The 20,760-nt window shown below is 36.1% G+C and overlaps 1 protein-coding gene across 2 annotated transcripts in view; it reads right to left on the bottom strand.

Annotated features, from left to right (window-relative positions):
• The window catches only part of LOC142352020 (tropomodulin-1-like), a 65,667-nt gene that overhangs the window by 20,822 nt on the left and 24,085 nt on the right, over nucleotides 1–20,760 (bottom strand). For both annotated transcript variants that reach the window (XM_075404353.1, XM_075404354.1), the window contains 2 exons: nucleotides 13,972–14,058; nucleotides 1,013–1,072 (listed from right to left, as the gene is read on the bottom strand). In XM_075404353.1, coding sequence (XP_075260468.1) covers nucleotides 1,013–1,072; nucleotides 13,972–14,058 — 147 coding nt within the window. The remainder of the gene's footprint in view (nucleotides 1–1,012; nucleotides 1,073–13,971; nucleotides 14,059–20,760) is intronic.

Here is a 20,760-nt window from a genome sequence, read left to right as displayed (position 1 = left end):
AAACATAGCCGGCAGATTGCCGGAATAGCTGCGAAAGAATAGACCTGCATGCCATATAATAGAGATAGAAACAGATACAGATCTAAAATGAAAAAAAAATCGACACCGCTCAAAAAAACTCGGTAAAAAACATTCAGCGATAAATTAATAAAGCTTGTTGAAATTCATTCCGCAGAAGCCTCTTATTAGGGACCTTTACTGCACATATGAGTTCCTTTGACCTGAAACAAATTCAAATTAAACTTAAGTTTTAAAGTGCAAAAGTCATTTTATTGAGTGAGGTAAGTCATGTATGATCAAAATCTAATCACGCAAATAACCTAATTTTTGCTAAAGCGAGTGAGAAATGACGTCACGCGCGCAAATGCCGTTAGTGAGAGGAAGAAGTCATTCAGAAAATTTGACTTTTTCAGCTTTGCTGTGTGAACAAATGTAAAACGAAAAGAGCGTCAGACGACGAAACAAAAAAAAACCAAGAGCACCGCAATATAGCTTCGCTCAGCTTACAGCTTCGCAGCTATAAAAAAGACAGCGCCTCAATACAATTCAAATTCTTTGAATTGTAAAAAGGAGAGCGCCTAAATAATAGCCGTTGAGAGGCTGACGTTGGCTATGAATATTTATACAATTCCAATGGTTTTAATTTCTTGGTGTTGAATTACCAAATCTTTCACTCTTTCGGGAAGTTGAGGTACACCCATGTATTTTGTCGTTACATTGTATACCTAATTTGCAGCGTTATTCTCACATTCTTTTTTATACATTTTTTGATTATTTTGTATTGCTTCGTGTTGCATACTTAAAAAAGTGTGCAGAATTTGGGGTTTGTTCCAAGCGCAGCACAACTTTTAAACTACTTTTCGAATTCAATCAGGATTCGTCACTCTGCTGCTAACCGCCCTCGCTATGTAGTGTTACATTGCACTTTAATATAGGATAAAAAGCTCGTACTTCCTAACATTGCATTCCCACTGGGGGCGAAATAGAATATACTCTAAGGATTAATTCTAACCTGGTTGGCCAGTCGCAGTTCCTTCAGCACCAGATTCTCCTCAACCATTTCCACAATTCTCTAAAACACGAAAATTTCACACCGCGTCAGTTCATATCAATTGTTCACTTTTATATCTGTTGACAAGAGGTATGGGCATTGAAGAATACCAATCTTAGCAGCCCGGGTATTTAGTGCGCAGTCACTCGCGCTCTGGTTACATACAAATAGGGTGGGGGTTAAGATTTACGTTTTAACTTATTTAGAGAACCAAATGGTAATCAAAATCATTTTCGGTGCTCCTCTCAATAATGAAAATTTGACGAGGTTCAATGCTCTTTCCTGTGGTTGAGAAATTAGGCCGACGAGAAAAACCGTTTCAAGGAATAAAAAAATTTTATCCCTCATCTTGAAAACAAAATTATTGAGGCACGTCGCTTGGTTGTTTTTGACTCAAAGAGCAATTGATTGCAGCTCAACTACTTCCCCATCCAGAATTCCAGTTTTAGAAAACACCCAGAATTCAAGTTTTAGAAAACACCCAGAATTCAAGTTTTAGAAAAAAAGCAATAGCAACACAAAAGTGCGGTATACTGGTTGTATATCTGTGAGAAAATTAGGTCTACTCAAAACAAGATGCGTATATTCATGCTTCAAAAAACAGCTATGAAAATTAAGGACCATTCCCAAAAAATCAGATCATATTGTATGTTCTTCAGTTGCGGTTAGAGAGCTTATAGGGATGAGTTTCTATGTAAACTAGGAGCAGAGGAAAAACGGTATAGTGAATTACCAGATGTAAAAACTATAAAAGCATCTCTTATTACAACATTAGGCTTTGTTCCTATCAAATCAACTTTTGATTGAAACGGTCCCTGTTGTTGGCCGATGGTTTCCATGGTTGTGTGAAACACCCTCTTGTTTAAAAAACTGATAAAAAATATTTTCAGTCTAAGTGTGTTCTTCGATCTCAAAATAGAAGTGGTGAAAAACACAGCACGAACAGAAGTTTACATCAAGAACAAAAGTTATTGCACAGAATTGAGAGCTGGAACAACGGTGACTTTGTTGGCCTTCGGTAGGAGGTTGCTTCAATGAAGCAAGTTTAACGACGAATTATTTATGACAACAAAATTGAGGAAACTACCATTTACATAGTGTCTGCAGCAAACCAATTTAGCAAGCATGAACAAGTAAAGGGTTTTCTAAATGATGCAGCGGTGGACCGGAGAAAAAAGCACGTAAAAAATTTGCTATATGCTGTTCAATGCACTGCACAAGATTAATCTGTGGTAATGCTGAAAATTCTTTCTCGGTTTGTTACCGATGCTTGTAGATGCCGCTTTCCAGTTCGTTTCCGGTTCATTGTGTAGATGCTCTTCAACAGCTCTCAAGAACATAAAAGGTCATATCCGTCCCATCGCTGTCCGGGAAAGTTTGAGAAGACTCATATCAAAAAGTTCAGTCAAGGAGTGGCAAGAGATCTTTGAGCCATATCAACTTGGAGTAGCTGTTGAGGGAGGCAATTATCTACTCCCCAAAAATGCATACTTGCGAAGCTTGCTGGATCTTCTTTGAACTCTGAAGTTTTTTAGGAACTTTCAATTCAGTACAACGTTTTTCTTCTTTGAAAGCAGCTGAAGATTACATGACATGCCAAGTATTTCAGCTTTTAGTTCCTGCATCTCGAGACAGATTTTTGTTTTTGAGGTAAACTTACTAGAAATACGGGAGTAAAGCAGATGGAACCTTTACGAGGAAGATCCTAAAAGAGGTCTAATTCTACGTTAGGACAAATGTGAGATATGGTCAGTTCTGAGCTGCTAATGTTTGACAAAGCAATCAATAGAAACAATAACGAAGGGCTAGAAATACTTGTTTCTGCAATTGGTAGTCCAGAGCATGTCGCTTTTGTCTGTAAAGAACTGGAGAACTATCTTCGCTGCTAGAGTGTCTTGGTTATCTTGATGACCCCGAATGCGCACTAGGCAATTTGCAATTTTGTTTGGGTTCGCCGCAATAATGGTTTACTCAATGAGATGCCACAAAACTTTAGAGAAGGTACTTGAAGTTTTACAGTTGTTTGATTAGAGCAGCTTACATTAGCTGTGTTTCTTCAGGTTCAAGTCATTTCTAGTAAAATATCAGATATTCATACAGAAAGGAACTGTTAAACAATTGGTTGATGCCACTTCTCATCTTGAAGTAATAAGTTTCACTCAAGTAAAAATCACGAATCCCACAACAGTACCTCTTTCCAGTTGCTGATAGGAAAAACATACATGTGTGATAGAGCCAATCGCCTGTTGTCGCTGACCCGTCACTCCTACAAGCAGGGGCCTGACTTAATGCTCCCCTAATCGCGCTTTAGAAATGCATACGAACGAAGTCCGAGTCAGTGTAAAATACCGTCTAGTAATTCCGACATATAAAAGTTAACCTAGTTGTAAGTATTGCATGAGGAGCAATAGACATCTTTGGCGCTCGCAAAGTTGCTTGACAAGGTAGAGTCGACGTTATAGCTAGACACGATCGCATTTGAGCGGATAGTCTAATTGCAGCTTTATCGCCGGTTCTGGAGGAACAAATATTGATTCCCGATAGCCACAGCCAGCCAGTGACATTTTTGTAGGAATACTGGCAACCCAGCTGCCTTCGACGATACCGTTACTCCGTCACTGCAACCAAACACAATTTCTCATACGTCACTGAAGTCAGGTTACGCCATTGTGACATTGCTGAGGAGCGGAAGTACAATGCTCCTTAATCGATGTGTGAGAAATATTTTGTTCATATCCCTTCCTCTTGAAATTCTGAGTGGTTTTTCTAAACTTGCAAGAAATCCAGAGGGAATGGCCGTACTATCAGATAATCGAAGTTTCTATTCTGAGGGATTATTGGTGGCCTAAAGTAGGTTGTCTGTCATTATCTTTTGTTGCTATCAGAGGATCAGCTTCTATGCGTTGGCGAGGTCGATGTGATGCATATCTCCAGAATGACTCATCGAAATAGAAGGTCCCTTGTGATGAACATGTAATTGTATCTGCTTCAACCACTTCAGCCTAATTGTAGTGATAAACTTATTAAATACTCTTCAATTGCACCTGGGAGGCTATTTAATTGTATTTTCAGCTTTGTCCTGAATAATTATTGCATGTTGATAGAGGCCGGATTTTCATTGGGTAGCACCGCTTATAAGGGATTTTAGATTCCGGCGGAAGATTTGAAAGTTATCTTTGTCCGTCATCAATTTGTTTAAAATAGACGAATGTGAACTGCTCGCGTTCTTCGTTGAAAGAACCCAATGTATTCATTGTTGGCGCCAGCTGTCTATACCAAGTTATCGAAAAATCTCAGAGTTGGTTCAAAAAGAAATTTCAGATATCAACTTTTGCTAGACCAGGTCTCAGTTTCAATCCAAATACTGTCTCACCGCACAAAAACTTACAGCATTTGATATTACGTGGAAATCTTCAACGAACAGAAGATTTAATTTTATGGCATGATGTGTTAAGCAACTCACTAAGTGGGCATCGAAGTAATAATTTCTCACCACAGACTGTTGAACAATTGTTGGAACCAGTGACAATTTTGAAGAACATTTTCGAGCGATTGTGTACAATAGACGAATTGGAAAAACAGATATTTTTGAAAAACTGTGAAACGCACAAGTTTGTTCAATAATTTCAGTAAAGAAACACCTATTATCTAAGAGCAAACAGAAATTAACCTGGTTCAAAGACGAACTACGTAAAGTGCGTCCAAACGTTAATATAGAACTTCATTATTGTCGATTGTTATTAATCACGAAAAGGATTTACGGCAACTATCTTTGAAGAAGATATCAAAGTCACGAAAACGGAAATCAAAAATTAAAAAGTTGAAAAAGCAGAAAAAGACGGGCGAAGGCGATTTGGAGGCACGCCAGTAAAATAAAGGTGCGTCATCTCTTCAGCCAATTCTTTGTGAATTTCTCCGATCCGTAGCATTTGAGATATTATTATCTTGGTGCGATCCGAGACCTGAAATTCACAGGGAGTTGCCTTAATTTATATTTCTCGACGTGCTTGATCTTTGATTATCTTTTGTGCGGTTTTTCATCATTTAGTACATCTTTAACCTCTATCAATCCTCAACATAACAAGATTTTCAGCTTTTTACTCACAAAAATGAACAACGAAGTACTTAATCATACTCAGCACGAGTCGCTCACTGTAGAAAAGGAATCTGATAAAGATGGAATCCCTACTCTTAAATATCAAGGCCAAATTTCTTTGAATAAGCCAAACAAACGTGGCCTCAATGTTCTAAGCCCAGCTGATAACGCTTTCAACGATGTAGACATCGCCCAAGCAATTGAGTAGGGGGTCCCAAAAGCGGTAGGAAGTTTGATTCCAACCATAGTCCAATGTATACGATCGGAGCTTTGATCAACTATAAACGAGATTGTCGAAGACCACTTGTAGCAAATGCAAGAAGAGATGCGGCTGCGAAATGATTTTGAACCTGGAAAGCTTGAATTAATCGCACTATCTGAAGCCGAAGTTCTCGAAAATTACAACAGAAGAGAAAACATCAAAATTCTGGATTTGCCGGAAAGCCATCAGAGGGGACAAAGGGAGTCTTACCAGTAAACAACAGCGGCTTTCGTAGATTTAGCAAGAATACTAAACGTATCGGTAACAGAAACGACATTTCAATTGTATACCGGCTTGCTGCTTCAACTAGAATACAAAATAGACCAGTCATTGCAAAATTTTCTCGACGTATGGCAAAAATTGGCGATCTTAAAAACAAGAAAAACCAGTCTGATGTTCGTATTTTTGAAGATATAACGAAAGCAAGGATTAATTTCCTGAGGATGATAAACACTGATGTACGAGTCAATTCAGCTTGGACAAGAGAAGGTACAATTTTTTTTGAATGGAGGCAAGATGGCTTAATCTATATAATCAGTGTGCTATAGATCTTAAATACGGCTTGTGAGACGTGTTTGAATGCTTCCGAAAATTTTTGAGCCAATTTAATTCATTTCAAGAGACTGGACAAGTTTCCGGGCCATTTCGGAAAGACAACTAATACTCCTATTCAAGTTTAACATCATAAAGATAACAACCAAAAATACATATGCAAACAGGTGCTTCACTTAAATGTGAGATCTTTAAGACACATTTCGGTGAACTAGAAACTTTAATTCACCGACTCGAAAAAATGCCCGACGTTTTGTGTTCGAGAGAAACTTGGTTGAACAGCGGCGACGATGCCAGTAGTTTACTTGTTACAGGCTATCATCAGTATGCGCTAAAAACAGAAGTTCGAAGGGTGGTGGTGTTAAGAAACAGTTGAAAAGTGATCATGATTTCAAAAGAGCACACAAAAATCCTTTCAACGAAGCTGCTGTAATAGAACTTAGTGCCAATAAATCTAGCAGGCCCAAAATGGACTTCTAAAAGGTTTTTGATAATTTCTTGGAGTCATGGAGCAGCAATACAAAACCTTCTATTATATGCGGTGAATTCAAAATCAACATTTTGGAGCAGAATCGTTATATAAACGACTAAATGAATATAATAGCTTCAAATGGTTTTGTATTCGGAGTAAACGAGCCAACTAGAGTAACGCATAAAACTTCAACATGCTTAGATCACTTTATTTATCGAAATGTACCTGATTGTTAAACCGAAGTCCTGCTACATCAAAGCTTCTCAGATCTTTACCCGATTCAACTCAGTTGCAGAGTTCGAACAAAAACAAATAAAGACTTGTTACTTTTTAGATATACTAAGTTTGCAAACGATCCAGAAAAAGTTAAACGCTATTTAGATGAATTAGATAAAGAGTTGGCATTAAGAAAAGAAAAAAATAACAACGTGTACCAATCCTTCAAATGCATTCAATGCCTTTAGTAGTGTTTTTTGGATGTTACGGACAGATTTGCTCCCTTAATACAGCTCGGTAGAGAGAAACAAATAGCCTAAATGGTTCAGCATTAAACTGGAAAAATCTCAAAAAAAAGAAGTACATTGCTTATCGTTATTGGAAAGGAAGTGATGATAATAGTTGGCTAGAAAAGTTCAAGGGATTAAGATAAAGCTTTGAAAAACAATGCTCTGCAGCCAAAAAAAAAGACTTCTATTAAAACAAATTTAAATCTTGCCTCGGTAACAAACGACAAGTCTATTAAATTAAATGATTTAAGCTGTGATTTAAAGTAATGAACAGTTCCAAAGTCCCTGTTCTGGAAACTGTGACGAACAGTATTAGTCAGCCGAATGATCAAGATAACGCAATAGCGTTTAACAATTATTTTGCCAATGTTGGGTTTGAAATCAGCAAGCATGTCGGTGCTGAAAATGAACCGGAAGTTCCAAGTCAGCAATCGATGTTTCTGTTTAAAGTTACAAAGGAGGGAAGTTAAAGTAGTAATATCAAATTTGGATAATAAATCATCCTCTGCTGAGGATTTTGTTAATAATCATTTGGTAAAAATGTCAGCGCCTGTAACTATTGAGTATATTACGTTTTTAATAAATCTTTCGTTCCACAGGGGCGAATTCCCACAAGAGCTTAAAAAAAAAACAAAACTCTTTCCTTTGCACAAATCTGGTTCAAAGTTAGAAGAAAATAATTACAGGCCTATTTCACTACTTATTGTTTGGAGCAAGGTTTATGGAAAAATTATGTTTAATCGGGTATACTCTTACTTTGAAAGATTTTCTTTGTTTTATCATAGACAATTCGGATTTCAAAACAAACACTACAATTGATGCACTTGTTGAATTTACGGAAAATTTGTGATCTGTCTATAAAAGAGGAAACTTTTTTAGTTTTTTCTTGGAACTGAGGAAAACTTTTGATACAATTGATAACAAAATCAGATATTAGCAAGTGGCTCAATTCAAATACATAAGAGTTCAATTTAGCTAAAACGGTACAGATGGGTATCACTTTAGCAGCTAATGCGTCAGACAGTTTCTCTTTTATCTCGAGGGAAATAAAAAAGGAACCAGTTTGTAAGTTGTTGATTCCAAGCCTTCTTTTGGAAGTCATATTAAAGAAGTTATAAAGAAGTTAAGCAAGCAATGCGGTATTATCGCAAAACTGAGACAATTTTTGCCTTTCGCTGACCCGTCACTCCTACAAGCAGGGGCCTGACTTAATGCTCCCCTAATCGCGCTTTAGAAATGCATACGAACGAAGTCCGAGTCAGTGTAAAATACCGTCTAGTAATTCCGACATATAAAAGTTAACCTAGTTGTAAGTATTGCATGAGGAGCAATAGACATCTTTGGCGCTCGCAAAGTTGCTTGACAAGGTAGAGTCGACGTTATAGCTAGACACGATCGCATTTGAGCGGATAGTCTAATTGCAGCTTTATCGCCGGTTCTGGAGGAACAAATATTGATTCCCGATAGCCACAGCCAGCCAGTGACATTTTTGTAGGAATACTGGCAACCCAGCTGCCTTCGACGATACCGTTACTCCGTCACTGCAACCAAACACAATTTCTCATACGTCACTGAAGTCAGGTTACGCCATTGTGACATTGCTGAGGAGCGGAAGTACAATGCTCCTTAATCGATGTGTGAGAAATATTTTGTTCATATCCCTTCCTCTTGAAATTCTGAGTGGTTTTTCTAAACTTGCAAGAAATCCAGAGGGAATGGCCGTACTATCAGATAATCGAAGTTTCTATTCTGAGGGATTATTGGTGGCCTAAAGTAGGTTGTCTGTCATTATCTTTTGTTGCTATCAGAGGATCAGCTTCTATGCGTTGGCGAGGTCGATGTGATGCATATCTCCAGAATGACTCATCGAAATAGAAGGTCCCTTGTGATGAACATGTAATTGTATCTGCTTCAACCACTTCAGCCTAATTGTAGTGATAAACTTATTAAATACTCTTCAATTGCACCTGGGAGGCTATTTAATTGTATTTTCAGCTTTGTCCTGAATAATTATTGCATGTTGATAGAGGCCGGATTTTCATTGGGTAGCACCGCTTATAAGGGATTTTAGATTCCGGCGGAAGATTTGAAAGTTATCTTTGTCCGTCATCAATTTGTTTAAAATAGACGAATGTGAACTGCTCGCGTTCTTCGTTGAAAGAACCCAATGTATTCATTGTTGGCGCCAGCTGTCTATACCAAGTTATCGAAAAATCTCAGAGTTGGTTCAAAAAGAAATTTCAGATATCAACTTTTGCTAGACCAGGTCTCAGTTTCAATCCAAATACTGTCTCACCGCACAAAAACTTACAGCATTTGATATTACGTGGAAATCTTCAACGAACAGAAGATTTAATTTTATGGCATGATGTGTTAAGCAACTCACTAAGTGGGCATCGAAGTAATAATTTCTCACCACAGACTGTTGAACAATTGTTGGAACCATTGACAATTTTGAAGAACATTTTCGAGCGATTGTGTACAATAGACGAATTGGAAAAACAGATATTTTTGAAAAACTGTGAAACGCACAAGTTTGTTCAATAATTTCAGTAAAGAAACACCTATTATCTAAGAGCAAACAGAAATTAACCTGGTTCAAAGACGAACTACGTAAAGTGCGTCCAAACGTTAATATAGAACTTCATTATTGTCGATTGTTATTAATCACGAAAAGGATTTACGGCAACTATCTTTGAAGAAGAGATCAAAGTCACGAAAACGGAAATCAAAAATTAAAAAGTTGAAAAAGCAGAAAAAGACGGGCGAAGGCGATTTGGAGGCACGCCAGTAAAATAAAGGTGCGTCATCTCTTCAGCCAATTCTTTGTGAATTTCTCCGATCCGTAGCATTTGAGATATTATTATCTTGGTGCGATCCGAGACCTGAAATTCACAGGGAGTTGCCTTAATTTATATTTCTCGACGTGCTTGATCTTTGATTATCTTTTGTGCGGTTTTTCATCATTTAGTACATCTTTAACCTCTATCAATCCTCAACATAACAAGATTTTCAGCTTTTTACTCACAAAAATGAACAACGAAGTACTTAATCATACTCAGCACGAGTCGCTCACTGTAGAAAAGGAATCTGATAAAGATGGAATCCCTACTCTTAAATATCAAGGCCAAATTTCTTTGAATAAGCCAAACAAACGTGGCCTCAATGTTCTAAGCCCAGCTGATAACGCTTTCAACGATGTAGACATCGCCCAAGCAATTGAGTAGGGGGTCCCAAAAGCGGTAGGAAGTTTGATTCCAACCATAGTCCAATGTATACGATCGGAGCTTTGATCAACTATAAACGAGATTGTCGAAGACCACTTGTAGCAAATGCAAGAAGAGATGCGGCTGCGAAATGATTTTGAACCTGGAAAGCTTGAATTAATCGCACTATCTGAAGCCGAAGTTCTCGAAAATTACAACAGAAGAGAAAACATCAAAATTCTGGATTTGCCGGAAAGCCATCAGAGGGGACAAAGGGAGTCTTACCAGTAAACAACAGCGGCTTTCGTAGATTTAGCAAGAATACTAAACGTATCGGTAACAGAAACGACATTTCAATTGTATACCGGCTTGCTGCTTCAACTAGAATACAAAATAGACCAGTCATTGCAAAATTTTCTCGACGTATGGCAAAAATTGGCGATCTTAAAAACAAGAAAAACCAGTCTGATGTTCGTATTTTTGAAGATATAACGAAAGCAAGGCTTAATTTCCTGAGGATGATAAACACTGATGTACGAGTCAATTCAGCTTGGACAAGAGAAGGTACAATTTTTTTTGAATGGAGGCAAGATGGCTTAATCTATATAATCAGTGTGCTATAGATCTTAAATACGGCTTGTGAGACGTGTTTGAATGCTTCCGAAAATTTTTGAGCCAATTTAATTCATTTCAAGAGACTGGACAAGTTTCCGGGCCATTTCGGAAAGACAACTAATACTCCTATTCAAGTTTAACATCATAAAGATAACAACCAAAAATACATATGCAAACAGGTGCTTCACTTAAATGTGAGATCTTTAAGACACATTTCGGTGAACTAGAAACTTTAATTCACCGACTCGAAAAAATGCCCGACGTTTTGTGTTCGAGAGAAACTTGGTTGAACAGCGGCGACGATGCCAATAGTTTACTTGTTACAGGCTATCATCAGTATGCGCTAAAAACAGAAGTTCGAAGGGTGGTGGTGTTAAGAAACAGTTGAAAAGTGATCATGATTTCAAAAGAGCACACAAAAATCCTTTCAACGAAGCTGCTGTTATAGAACTTAGTGCCAATAAATCTAGCAGGCCCAAAATGGACTTCTAAAAGGTTTTTGATAATTTCTTGGAGTCATGGAGCAGCAATACAAAACCTTCTATTATATGCGGTGAATTCAAAATCAACATTTTGGAGCAGAATCGTTATATAAACGACTAAATGAATATAATAGCTTCAAATGGTTTTGTATTCGGAGTAAACGAGCCAACTAGAGTAACGCATAAAACTTCAACATGCTTAGATCACTTTATTTATCGAAATGTACCTGATTGTTAAACCGAAGTCCTGCTACATCAAAGCTTCTCAGATCTTTACCCGATTCAACTCAGTTGCAGAGTTCGAACAAAAACAAATAAAGACTTGTTACTTTTTAGATATACTAAGTTTGCAAACGATCCAGAAAAAGTTAAACGCTATTTAGATGAATTAGATAAAGAGTTGGCATTAAGAAAAGAAAAAAATAACAACGTGTACCAATCCTTCAAATGCATTCAATGCCTTTAGTAGTGTTTTTTGGATGTTACGGACAGATTTGCTCCCTTAATACAGCTCGGTAGAGAGAAACAAATAGCCTAAATGGTTCAGCATTAAACTGGAAAAATCTCAAAAAAAAGAAGTACATTGCTTATCGTTATTGGAAAGGAAGTGATGATAATAGTTGGCTAGAAAAGTTCAAGGGATTAAGATAAAGCTTTGAAAAACAATGCTCTGCAGCCAAAAAAAAAGACTTCTATTAAAACAAATTTAAATCTTGCCTCGGTAACAAACGACAAGTCTATTAAATTAAATGATTTAAGCTGTGATTTAAAGTAATGAACAGTTCCAAAGTCCCTGTTCTGGAAACTGTGACGAACAGTATTAGTCAGCCGAATGATCAAGATAACGCAATAGCGTTTAACAATTACTTTGCCAATGTTGGGTTTGAAATCAGCAAGCAAGTCGGTGCTGAAAATGAACCGGAAGTTCCAAGTCAGCAATCGATGTTTCTGTTTAAAGTTACAAAGGAGGGAAGTTAAAGTAGTAATATCAAATTTGGATAATAAATCATCCTCTGCTGAGGATTTTGTTAATAATCATTTGGTAAAAATGTCAGCGCCTGTAACTATTGAGTATATTACGTTTTTAATAAATCTTTCGTTCCACAGGGGCGAATTCCCACAAGAGCTTAAAAAAAAACAAAACTCTTTCCTTTGCACAAATCTGGTTCAAAGTTAGAAGAAAATAATTACAGGCCTATTTCACTACTTATTTTTTGGAGCAAGGTTTATGGAAAAATTATGTTTAATCGGGTATACTCTTACTTTGAAAGATTTTCTTTGTTTTATCATAGACAATTCGGATTTCAAAACAAACACTACAATTGATGCACTTGTTGAATTTACGGAAAATTTGTGATCTGTCTATAAAAGAGGAAACTTTTTTAGTTTTTTCTTGGAACTGAGGAAAACTTTTGATACAATTGATAACAAAATCAGATATTAGCAAGTGGCTCAATTCAAATACATAAGAGCTCAATTTAGCTAAAACGGTACAGATGGGTATCACTTTAGCAGCTAATGCGTCAGACAGTTTCTCTTTTATCTCGAGGGAAATAAAAAAGGAACCAGTTTGTAAGTTGTTGATTCCAAGCCTTCTTTTGGAAGTCATATTAAAGAAGTTATAAAGAAGTTAAGCAAGCAATGCGGTATTATCGCAAAACTGAGACAATTTTTGCCTAGGAAACTGTTGATATAGTATTACGAATCAAACGTTAGGCCTATTGTTCAATATGGAGTCTTAGTCTATGGCTGCTGTAGTTACTCTTTGCTTCTGCCTATTTATCAATTACAGAAAAAAATTGTAAAGTTCATTTATTTCAAGAAAACAACCGATTCAAGTGAGGACATATTCCGGAAGCACTCCATATTGACTGCTTATGATCTGCGCGTGTATGAATTGATTAAGTTTTCTCTGAAAGCAATCAGTGGCCTTCATTGTGAAAATTTTTGTAATGACTTGTTAGTGCCTTATACCATAGAAAGACAAACTAGGGGATCGGCAATTAAGTTACTCAAACAACCTTTATGTAAAAGAAAAATAGAACGCTGTTCAATCAAATTTCGTGCAACAAAGTTATACAATAAATTGAAAAGCCTAAAAATATTCCTGCAGACATTGAAGCGAAGACATTAGGCGAAATTGCTAATTTTTGCCATATGTTGAAGTGTTCATTTTTAGTTTGCAATCAGGAACTCGCAAGATTTGTATTTGATTTTTAATTTGTGTGTAACATTGCCTCTCCAATTCAACACCTTTTTTGTTTGATTTTGCTGGAGTCCTGAAGGCTGAAGTAAAATTTCCAACCAGAGTGGGAATGAAGACACCAGATTTTAAAAATTCGGTCGTACTGATTTAGGTCTCATAAAAAACCATGAGCTTAAATAAGGAGCGATGATTTGTTTATTTATCCAATATCATAGAAAAAACAATATATTAGAAAAAGCAGGTATTTGTAGAGATATCTGCAACTGCATTGCTCAACTTGATGTGCTTCTTGTTTGTCTGATTAATTTCAACGGTCAATTCTCTAGAGTCACTGTTATTGCTAGACCGTCGAAATAATAGCTTAACTAAGTCCACCATGTTTAAGAAATATAATACAGCAGCTAATGTCTACTCAGTTGAAAAGGGTACTATAACTTCATGGGGTTTCTAATACGGAAACGGAAATCGAAATAGCGTTGAGGATCGGGACCTCTGACCCACAGAAAAGTTTGAGTTGACTTACAGTGAGGCCTCCATCGCCTGTGATGTAGTTACTCTCCACGTTCACGGCCTCCAAAGTGTTGTTCATTTCCAGAACATCTGCCAGGGCCTTAAACCAAATTATTCATCTTAGAATAAGTTTGCAATATTATCACTCGACAGAGTGATGTCTTTTGAGTCACTTTCGAGCTATTCAGAAGTTCGCCTATGGATTGCAAACCAATATGTCTAGCAAAATTAGATTAGCTCACGTTATTTTACCCAAATAAAATTCAATTTTATACTGAGTGTATAATAAATACTAAATTCTAGTCATTTATTGAAAAGAGCATTTGCACAAGTGATCCCTGCATTAGTATTCTCCCTTTATATACTCGTTTGAGAAGATAAGACACATTTAAAGATACGCAACTGTAGGGAAATGCTAAACATAGCCGGCATATTGCCGGAAAATACCCGCGATAGACGCTTGTGGCCTACCCTGAATTGAAACAACTAAAGAAATAAGATTGACAGATCGACCACCAGATCTTTAATAGACCACTAGACTTTTTGGGTTAGATTCGGACTGTCATTTTTATGAGACATAATTGCTCCACAAGGAAAAAAGCCCTAATGGAGCTTTTTCAAAATTAATATTCGATATTAAAACTCAAGACTCTGTTACTCAGGAATAAGGGCATATAATTTTGGCACTACTTAGATGCACACTATTGACCTTTAATTAGTAAATGTTCATAAAACCTAAAGTTCCATAAGTGGCACTTGTGAGTTCAGAAGTCATTTTTTTGAGTGAGATAAGTCTAAAAGCAGAAATGAACGAACACAAATTTTAACTGCAAAGCAGTAGAAGTCACTGAAGTCATTGAAAAAGTCAATTCCAAGAAGTCAGGGTAAGACGAAACAAAAACATAGCAGGACAAGTCCTGACGTACAATTCAAAGAATTTTCATTGACTCAACAAAAAACTAGACCTAGAATGGACTATGAGTGAATTCGGAAAACCATTTCTAAAAAATCAGACAAAACAAAAAAAACAGAAACAGAAAATCAATGTCAAAATACCGCTAGCGAGAACAAAAGAAACCACTAGCGAGAAATGTAAATTTGATTATAACAAAAAACTAGGTCTAGAATGAACTATGAATGGATTGGGAAAACCATTTAGAAAAAAATCCGATCCAAAAATTTGAAACATAGCTGGCAGATTGCCAGAAAATAGCCGCAATAGATTCGTAGATCGGCAGTCTAAAAAAACAGTAAAAAAGACAGACCAAAAAAATTCGTCTTTTCATTGAAGGCTGATCTTTTATATTTTGATTAAAAATCTGTATAAGTTATTGCTGCCTCTATTAACTGATCTCAAATAACCTTCATTTAGAGTGATACACACCCATTTGACCTTATCTCTTTGAATTAAAGTAAATAAAAGTCAATTTCAAAGTGAGGAAGTCATTTTTGAGAGTGAGGTAAGTCAAGTGTGACCAAAAACTTAATCACGCGCATGAACAAAAAACTCGCTCCACTAAGAGCGAAAAATGACGTCACACATGCAATTCAGTTGAAATTGCATGAACGAATGAACAAAAAATGGCTGTGACGTCATATGGTCGTAACAAAAATCATGACGACGAAATAAAAAAAAACCAAGAGAAGGCCAATAATAGCCTCAGCTATCGCTGTGCGGCTATTAAAAAACAGTAAAAACCAAAGTGAAATTGCCGCATGTGAACATAAAATCACTAGTGCGAAAGAGAATTTTTGTTTAAACGCCGTTTTCTCACTCTACTTTAAAATTAGAACGAAAAAATTTCAGGTCGCAAAGCCACTCGCTTTTTCGCTCCAATTCCTGTTTCGGCGTAACCAAAAGCACAAATCCAATTTGTGAAAATGTGTGAACAGATCTTTAAAAGACAGCGCCCCAATACAATTTAAATTCTTTGAATTGTAAAAAATTAGGAGCGCTATAATAGCCGGCTGAGAAGTTGAGGCGGCTAATAAAAACAAGCATTCAATTTTTCTACTAATTAAACATTGAAACTGCAATTTTACATAGCCAAAACACTGTTATTAAATGAGCTCGAAAAAAATTCAGCTGCAATAATTTGCATACCTTATCGCTGAAATTCTTATCGCATACCCTATCACTCTTAACTTCGGCTAACAATCATTAAAATCAAACAGTGGCACTGCTTTCAGAAGAACTTTCAAAACTATTATTGCTATCTGATATATTACAAATTATTTTTTTGGCTTAATTCCAGTTTTGCTTCCTGTACGAGATAGAAAAAAAGTCTCAATCCTCACCCATTGCAGTGAGTTTTACTATCAATGCAAACAAAGTACGTATTTTGAAATCGCATTTTAAACCAAAAGACGACAGAGCAGGACCTAGAAATTAAAGCCCTGCAAGATCAGCAGAGAATTTAGAGGATTGATAGCAAGCTCGAGAGATATATACTACAAGACTTAATAGCAGAATTCAAACATAGCTGGCAGATTGCCAGAAAATAGCCGCAATAGATTCGTTGATCGGCAGTCTAAAAAAAACAGTAAGACAGACCAAAAAAATTCGTCTTTTCATTGAAGGCTGATCTGTTAAATTTTGATTAAAAATCTGTACGAGTTATTGCTGCCTCTATTAGCTGATCTCAAATAACCTTCATTTAGAGTGACACACACCCATTTGACCATATCTCTTTGAATTAAAGTAAATAAAAGTCAATTTCAAATTGAGGAAGTCATTTTTGAGATAGAGGTAAGTCAAGTGTGACCAAAAATTTAATCACGCGCATGAACAACAAAACTCGCTCCATTACGAGCGAAAAATGACGTCACACATGCAATTCAGTTGAAATTGCATGAACGAATGAACAAAAAGTGGCTGTGACGTCATATGGTCGTAACAAAAATCATGACGACGAAATAAAAAAACATAGCAGGACAAGTCCTGACGTACAATTCAAAGAATTTTCATTGACTAAACAGAAAACTAGACATAGAACGGACTATGAATGGATTGGAAAACTAATTAGAACATACCCGGCAGAATGCCGGAAAATAGCCGCCGTTGATTCCAATAAGCATGATTGGGATTGAAAGAATAGATATTGAAAAAAAAGACTTCTGTACAAAAACATTTTTTAAGTCCGATTTATTTTGATGGCATTTCGTAGTTGAACATAACGTACTTCTGTTTCTTAGAGAGAGGGTACAGGGGCTACTATCAATACCAATAAGCATTAGAGGTGGTAACTAAGACTTATACGAACGACGTTCAAATAGCGGGCATCTAAAATTGGGCTTTATGGGTTTATCCCGTTTCTACTTCTGACTTCAATTTTTTTAAACTGACTCTGTTCATTTTGAATTGCTTTGCTGAGCAACTGATGTTCAAAATCACTTTTAGCAGAATGAGAGAAGACAGAAACTAGCCTAGAGAAGTCAAAAAGATATCACGCAAAATGTTGAAAAAGCGGCAAAATGAGGTAAAGCGAAACATTTTTTTATTCGACGAAGTAAAAAACATAGCAGGCCAAGTCCTGAAATACAATCCAAAAAATTGAATGACAAACAGACCTAATGTACCTGATCAGCAGATCAATTGAACAATCCCAACCATAAAGACAAAATCTCAAAAGTTGAGAGCCCAAAAGAATCAAACAAACTAAACAAAAAAAAATAATCAATGCTAAAACTCTTGAAGCTTTTAACCTGAAGGCCATAAATGACACAATTAAAAATTATCATTAGTTCAAGCACAAGCTTTGAAAGAGATTATTTTGCCACCAAAGGTAGATAAACTCGAGAGATATGACAAATGCTTCAAAAAACTGAGAAAAGCAAAATTTAAAGAAAGGTTCTAAATATCGCTGGAGAAAAGTAAAAACCAATTTTTTATGTCTGGAATTCTGTCATGTAACACATCTGCAAGACTTAGAAAAGCTTCGTGGGACAGTAAAGGTCATTAAACTCAGAACTGACAAAGAATTCTAAACATTTAAAAGAAAAAAAAAATTCATAAAATCTTGCTAAATACGTGATATTATAATCTTCAGAACCCTTTCATTGTCTCCAGAGACTATCCATTATCCCTACTCCAAGCCTTGAATAGCTTCACTGGCTCAAAAAGGTCCACGAAATTGCAACATGATAATAATTTTCGGAGAATTGAAAAAAAATTTAATTTTATCAAGATATTGCTGATATTCGTGTTATTAATGCGTTGATAACCATTCCATCACCTCTATAAGCTATGCAGTAACTTATTATCAAACTCTGTAGGAGGTTCCTGGGCCCTGGTGCAGGGAAAACAAAAATTTTCAATGCATTTTTAAAAAAAAAACTTGAAAAATTGCAAGTTTTATTTTAAAAACCTGCTAAAATTTGTGATATTAAAAAAATGACAACCATTTTATTGCCACTAGAAACTATGCAACAACATACTTGCAAACCTTATAGGAGGTTCCCTGACCAGTGAGAAAAAATACCAAATTTTACAGAAATTTAAAAATGCAATTTTTCAATTCTGAATACTAAAATCTTAAAACATATTCCACATTACAAATAAAACTATGCGGTAAACTATTATCAAAACCTAGAGGAGATGCTTTGGCCATTGAGCTTAGAGAAACCCAAAAATTGAGAAGAATTTTCAAAAACTTGAAAAAATTTCTATCAAAAAACTGCTAAAATTTGTGATGTTAAAATGTTGAAAACCACTCCACTACCACTAGAAATTATGCAAAAACCTATTATTATAAACATGAGGAGTCTTCATGAAACCAGGGGTTGAAAACCTCAAAAAATGAAAAAAATTGTCAAAAACCTTGAAAAATTTGTTAAGAAATTGTCTAAACTTGCGCGTTTACGTTTTGAGTACCAAAATATGTAGCTCTTAAAATGGCCATAAAACGTAATTACCTCACGCCAAACACCATTATGAAGCTTTACAAAGCTCAATTTCAGACTGGTCCAACAAAAAATTGGAAAAATGACGAAAAAATGCAAAAAATTGCAACATTTTGGGCTCAAAAACTCCTAAAAATGACCTTATAACCTTGAATTACGGCCTTCCCAGTAGCTTCAACACTCTAAACACTTGAAGGACAACTAAACGCGGCTAAGGGCCTCTAATGAAACTTGATGCCCGCTGAGCTTTACCTGTTTATCCCGTTTTGAAAGCTCAAAGTCATGAAAAGATGTGAAAACATCTTACAAAAAGAAAAAAAACATAGCAGGACAAGTCCTGAAATACAATTCAAAGAATTGAATGAAAACTTAGAATTACTCTGCTCGACCAGCAGATCAAATCAACGATGCCAGCTAAAACACAAACAAAATCAAAAATTATCACAAAAAAACAGAAACAATCAAACTAAACAAATATATAATCATTGCTAAAACTTTTAAGCTTTTACCCCTAAGGCAAAATTTGATCCCTTTAAATATACCTATTTCAAGAATATGTTCAAAACCAAATTTTGTTTCTGAAATTGGTGCAGTATTATATCTGCAAGGCCTGAAAAAATCAATTGGCCCTTGAAGATCGATTAACTCGAAAATGACCAAAAAATTTTTAAAAAAAATGAAATCAAATGCAAACTTCAATGAAAGGCTGCTGAAAGTCGCGATATTATTATCTTCAGAAGCATTTCTTAAGAAATGATTCTAGTGTCTCTAGAGCCTATCCAGTAAACCAATTCCAAGCTTTAAAAAATTAATTGGTTCAAAGATCGAAAGGCAATAATTTTAAAAAATTTTAAATTTCAAAAAACAGAAATTTGTTCTATTAAAATGTTGAAAACCATCCAATTACCCCTAGCAACTATTTAATAACATACTATCAAACCCTGTATTAGGTTATCTGGCTACTCAGGCAAAAAAAACTGAATAAGAGACAAATGTTTTGAAAAAAATTAAATAACTTGCAAGTTTTATCAAAAAATTTTCAAAATTCGAAAGGTTACATTGTTGAAAACAACTCCAGTGAAACTAACAACTATGCAGTAACTTTTTCAGACCGTGGAATAGGTTTCCTGGCACTTGAGAATTGACAAATATCAAAAATTGCCAAACTTTATTAGGAAACCTCAAAAAAATTGCAGATTATATTTAAAAAAATGCTAAAATTCGAGACATTAAAATGTTTAAAACCACTCCATTATTACTAGACACTATACAGTGCCCTATTATCAAACCTTAAAGGAGATTTGCTGGCCCCTGAAGCTGGAAAAAGGCAAAAAATGACAAAAATTTTCAAAAATCTTGAAAAAAATTGCAAAAACTGGTATCATTTTGTGTGTTTGTGTTTGTAATACCAAAACATATAGCTCATAAAATGGTCATAACAGGCAATTTTGCTTCACAAAAAGCCTTCATCAATTTTTAAAAACTTCAACCTAAGACTAATCAAACAAAAAACTCAAACATAACCGACTAACGTCGGAAGAATTGCTCTCAAACGACCGGCGAGCGGTTGGCTTCGTCAGTAGCTAGCCATGGGGGGGGGGGGGGGGGTGCACTGGGGGCTGGTGGGGGCAACACTGGGTTGGGGGGGGGGCAACAGCGCGGTGGGGATGGGGGTCAACGGGGGTGGGGGGTTCTCAACCTCTCAGAACCGCCCTTCACACCATAAGTATAAGTCTCCGAAACAGTTTGAGCTGAAACAGAGCTGAAAGGCTCTAAGAGCACTTAATGCCCGCTGGGCGCTACCTGTTTATCCCGTTTTTGAGGACGAAAAGTCAAAAGCGTCAGACGAAAAATCGGTCAAGCGAAAAATCGCATAAAAAAAAGACCAACAGGACTAATA

This window comes from Convolutriloba macropyga, chromosome 13, assembly GCF_964194025.1.
Source record: "Convolutriloba macropyga chromosome 13, txConMacr16.3, whole genome shotgun sequence".
NCBI lineage: Eukaryota > Metazoa > Xenacoelomorpha > Acoela > Convolutidae > Convolutriloba > Convolutriloba macropyga.
This window is presented reverse-complemented; position numbering and strand designations above follow the sequence as displayed.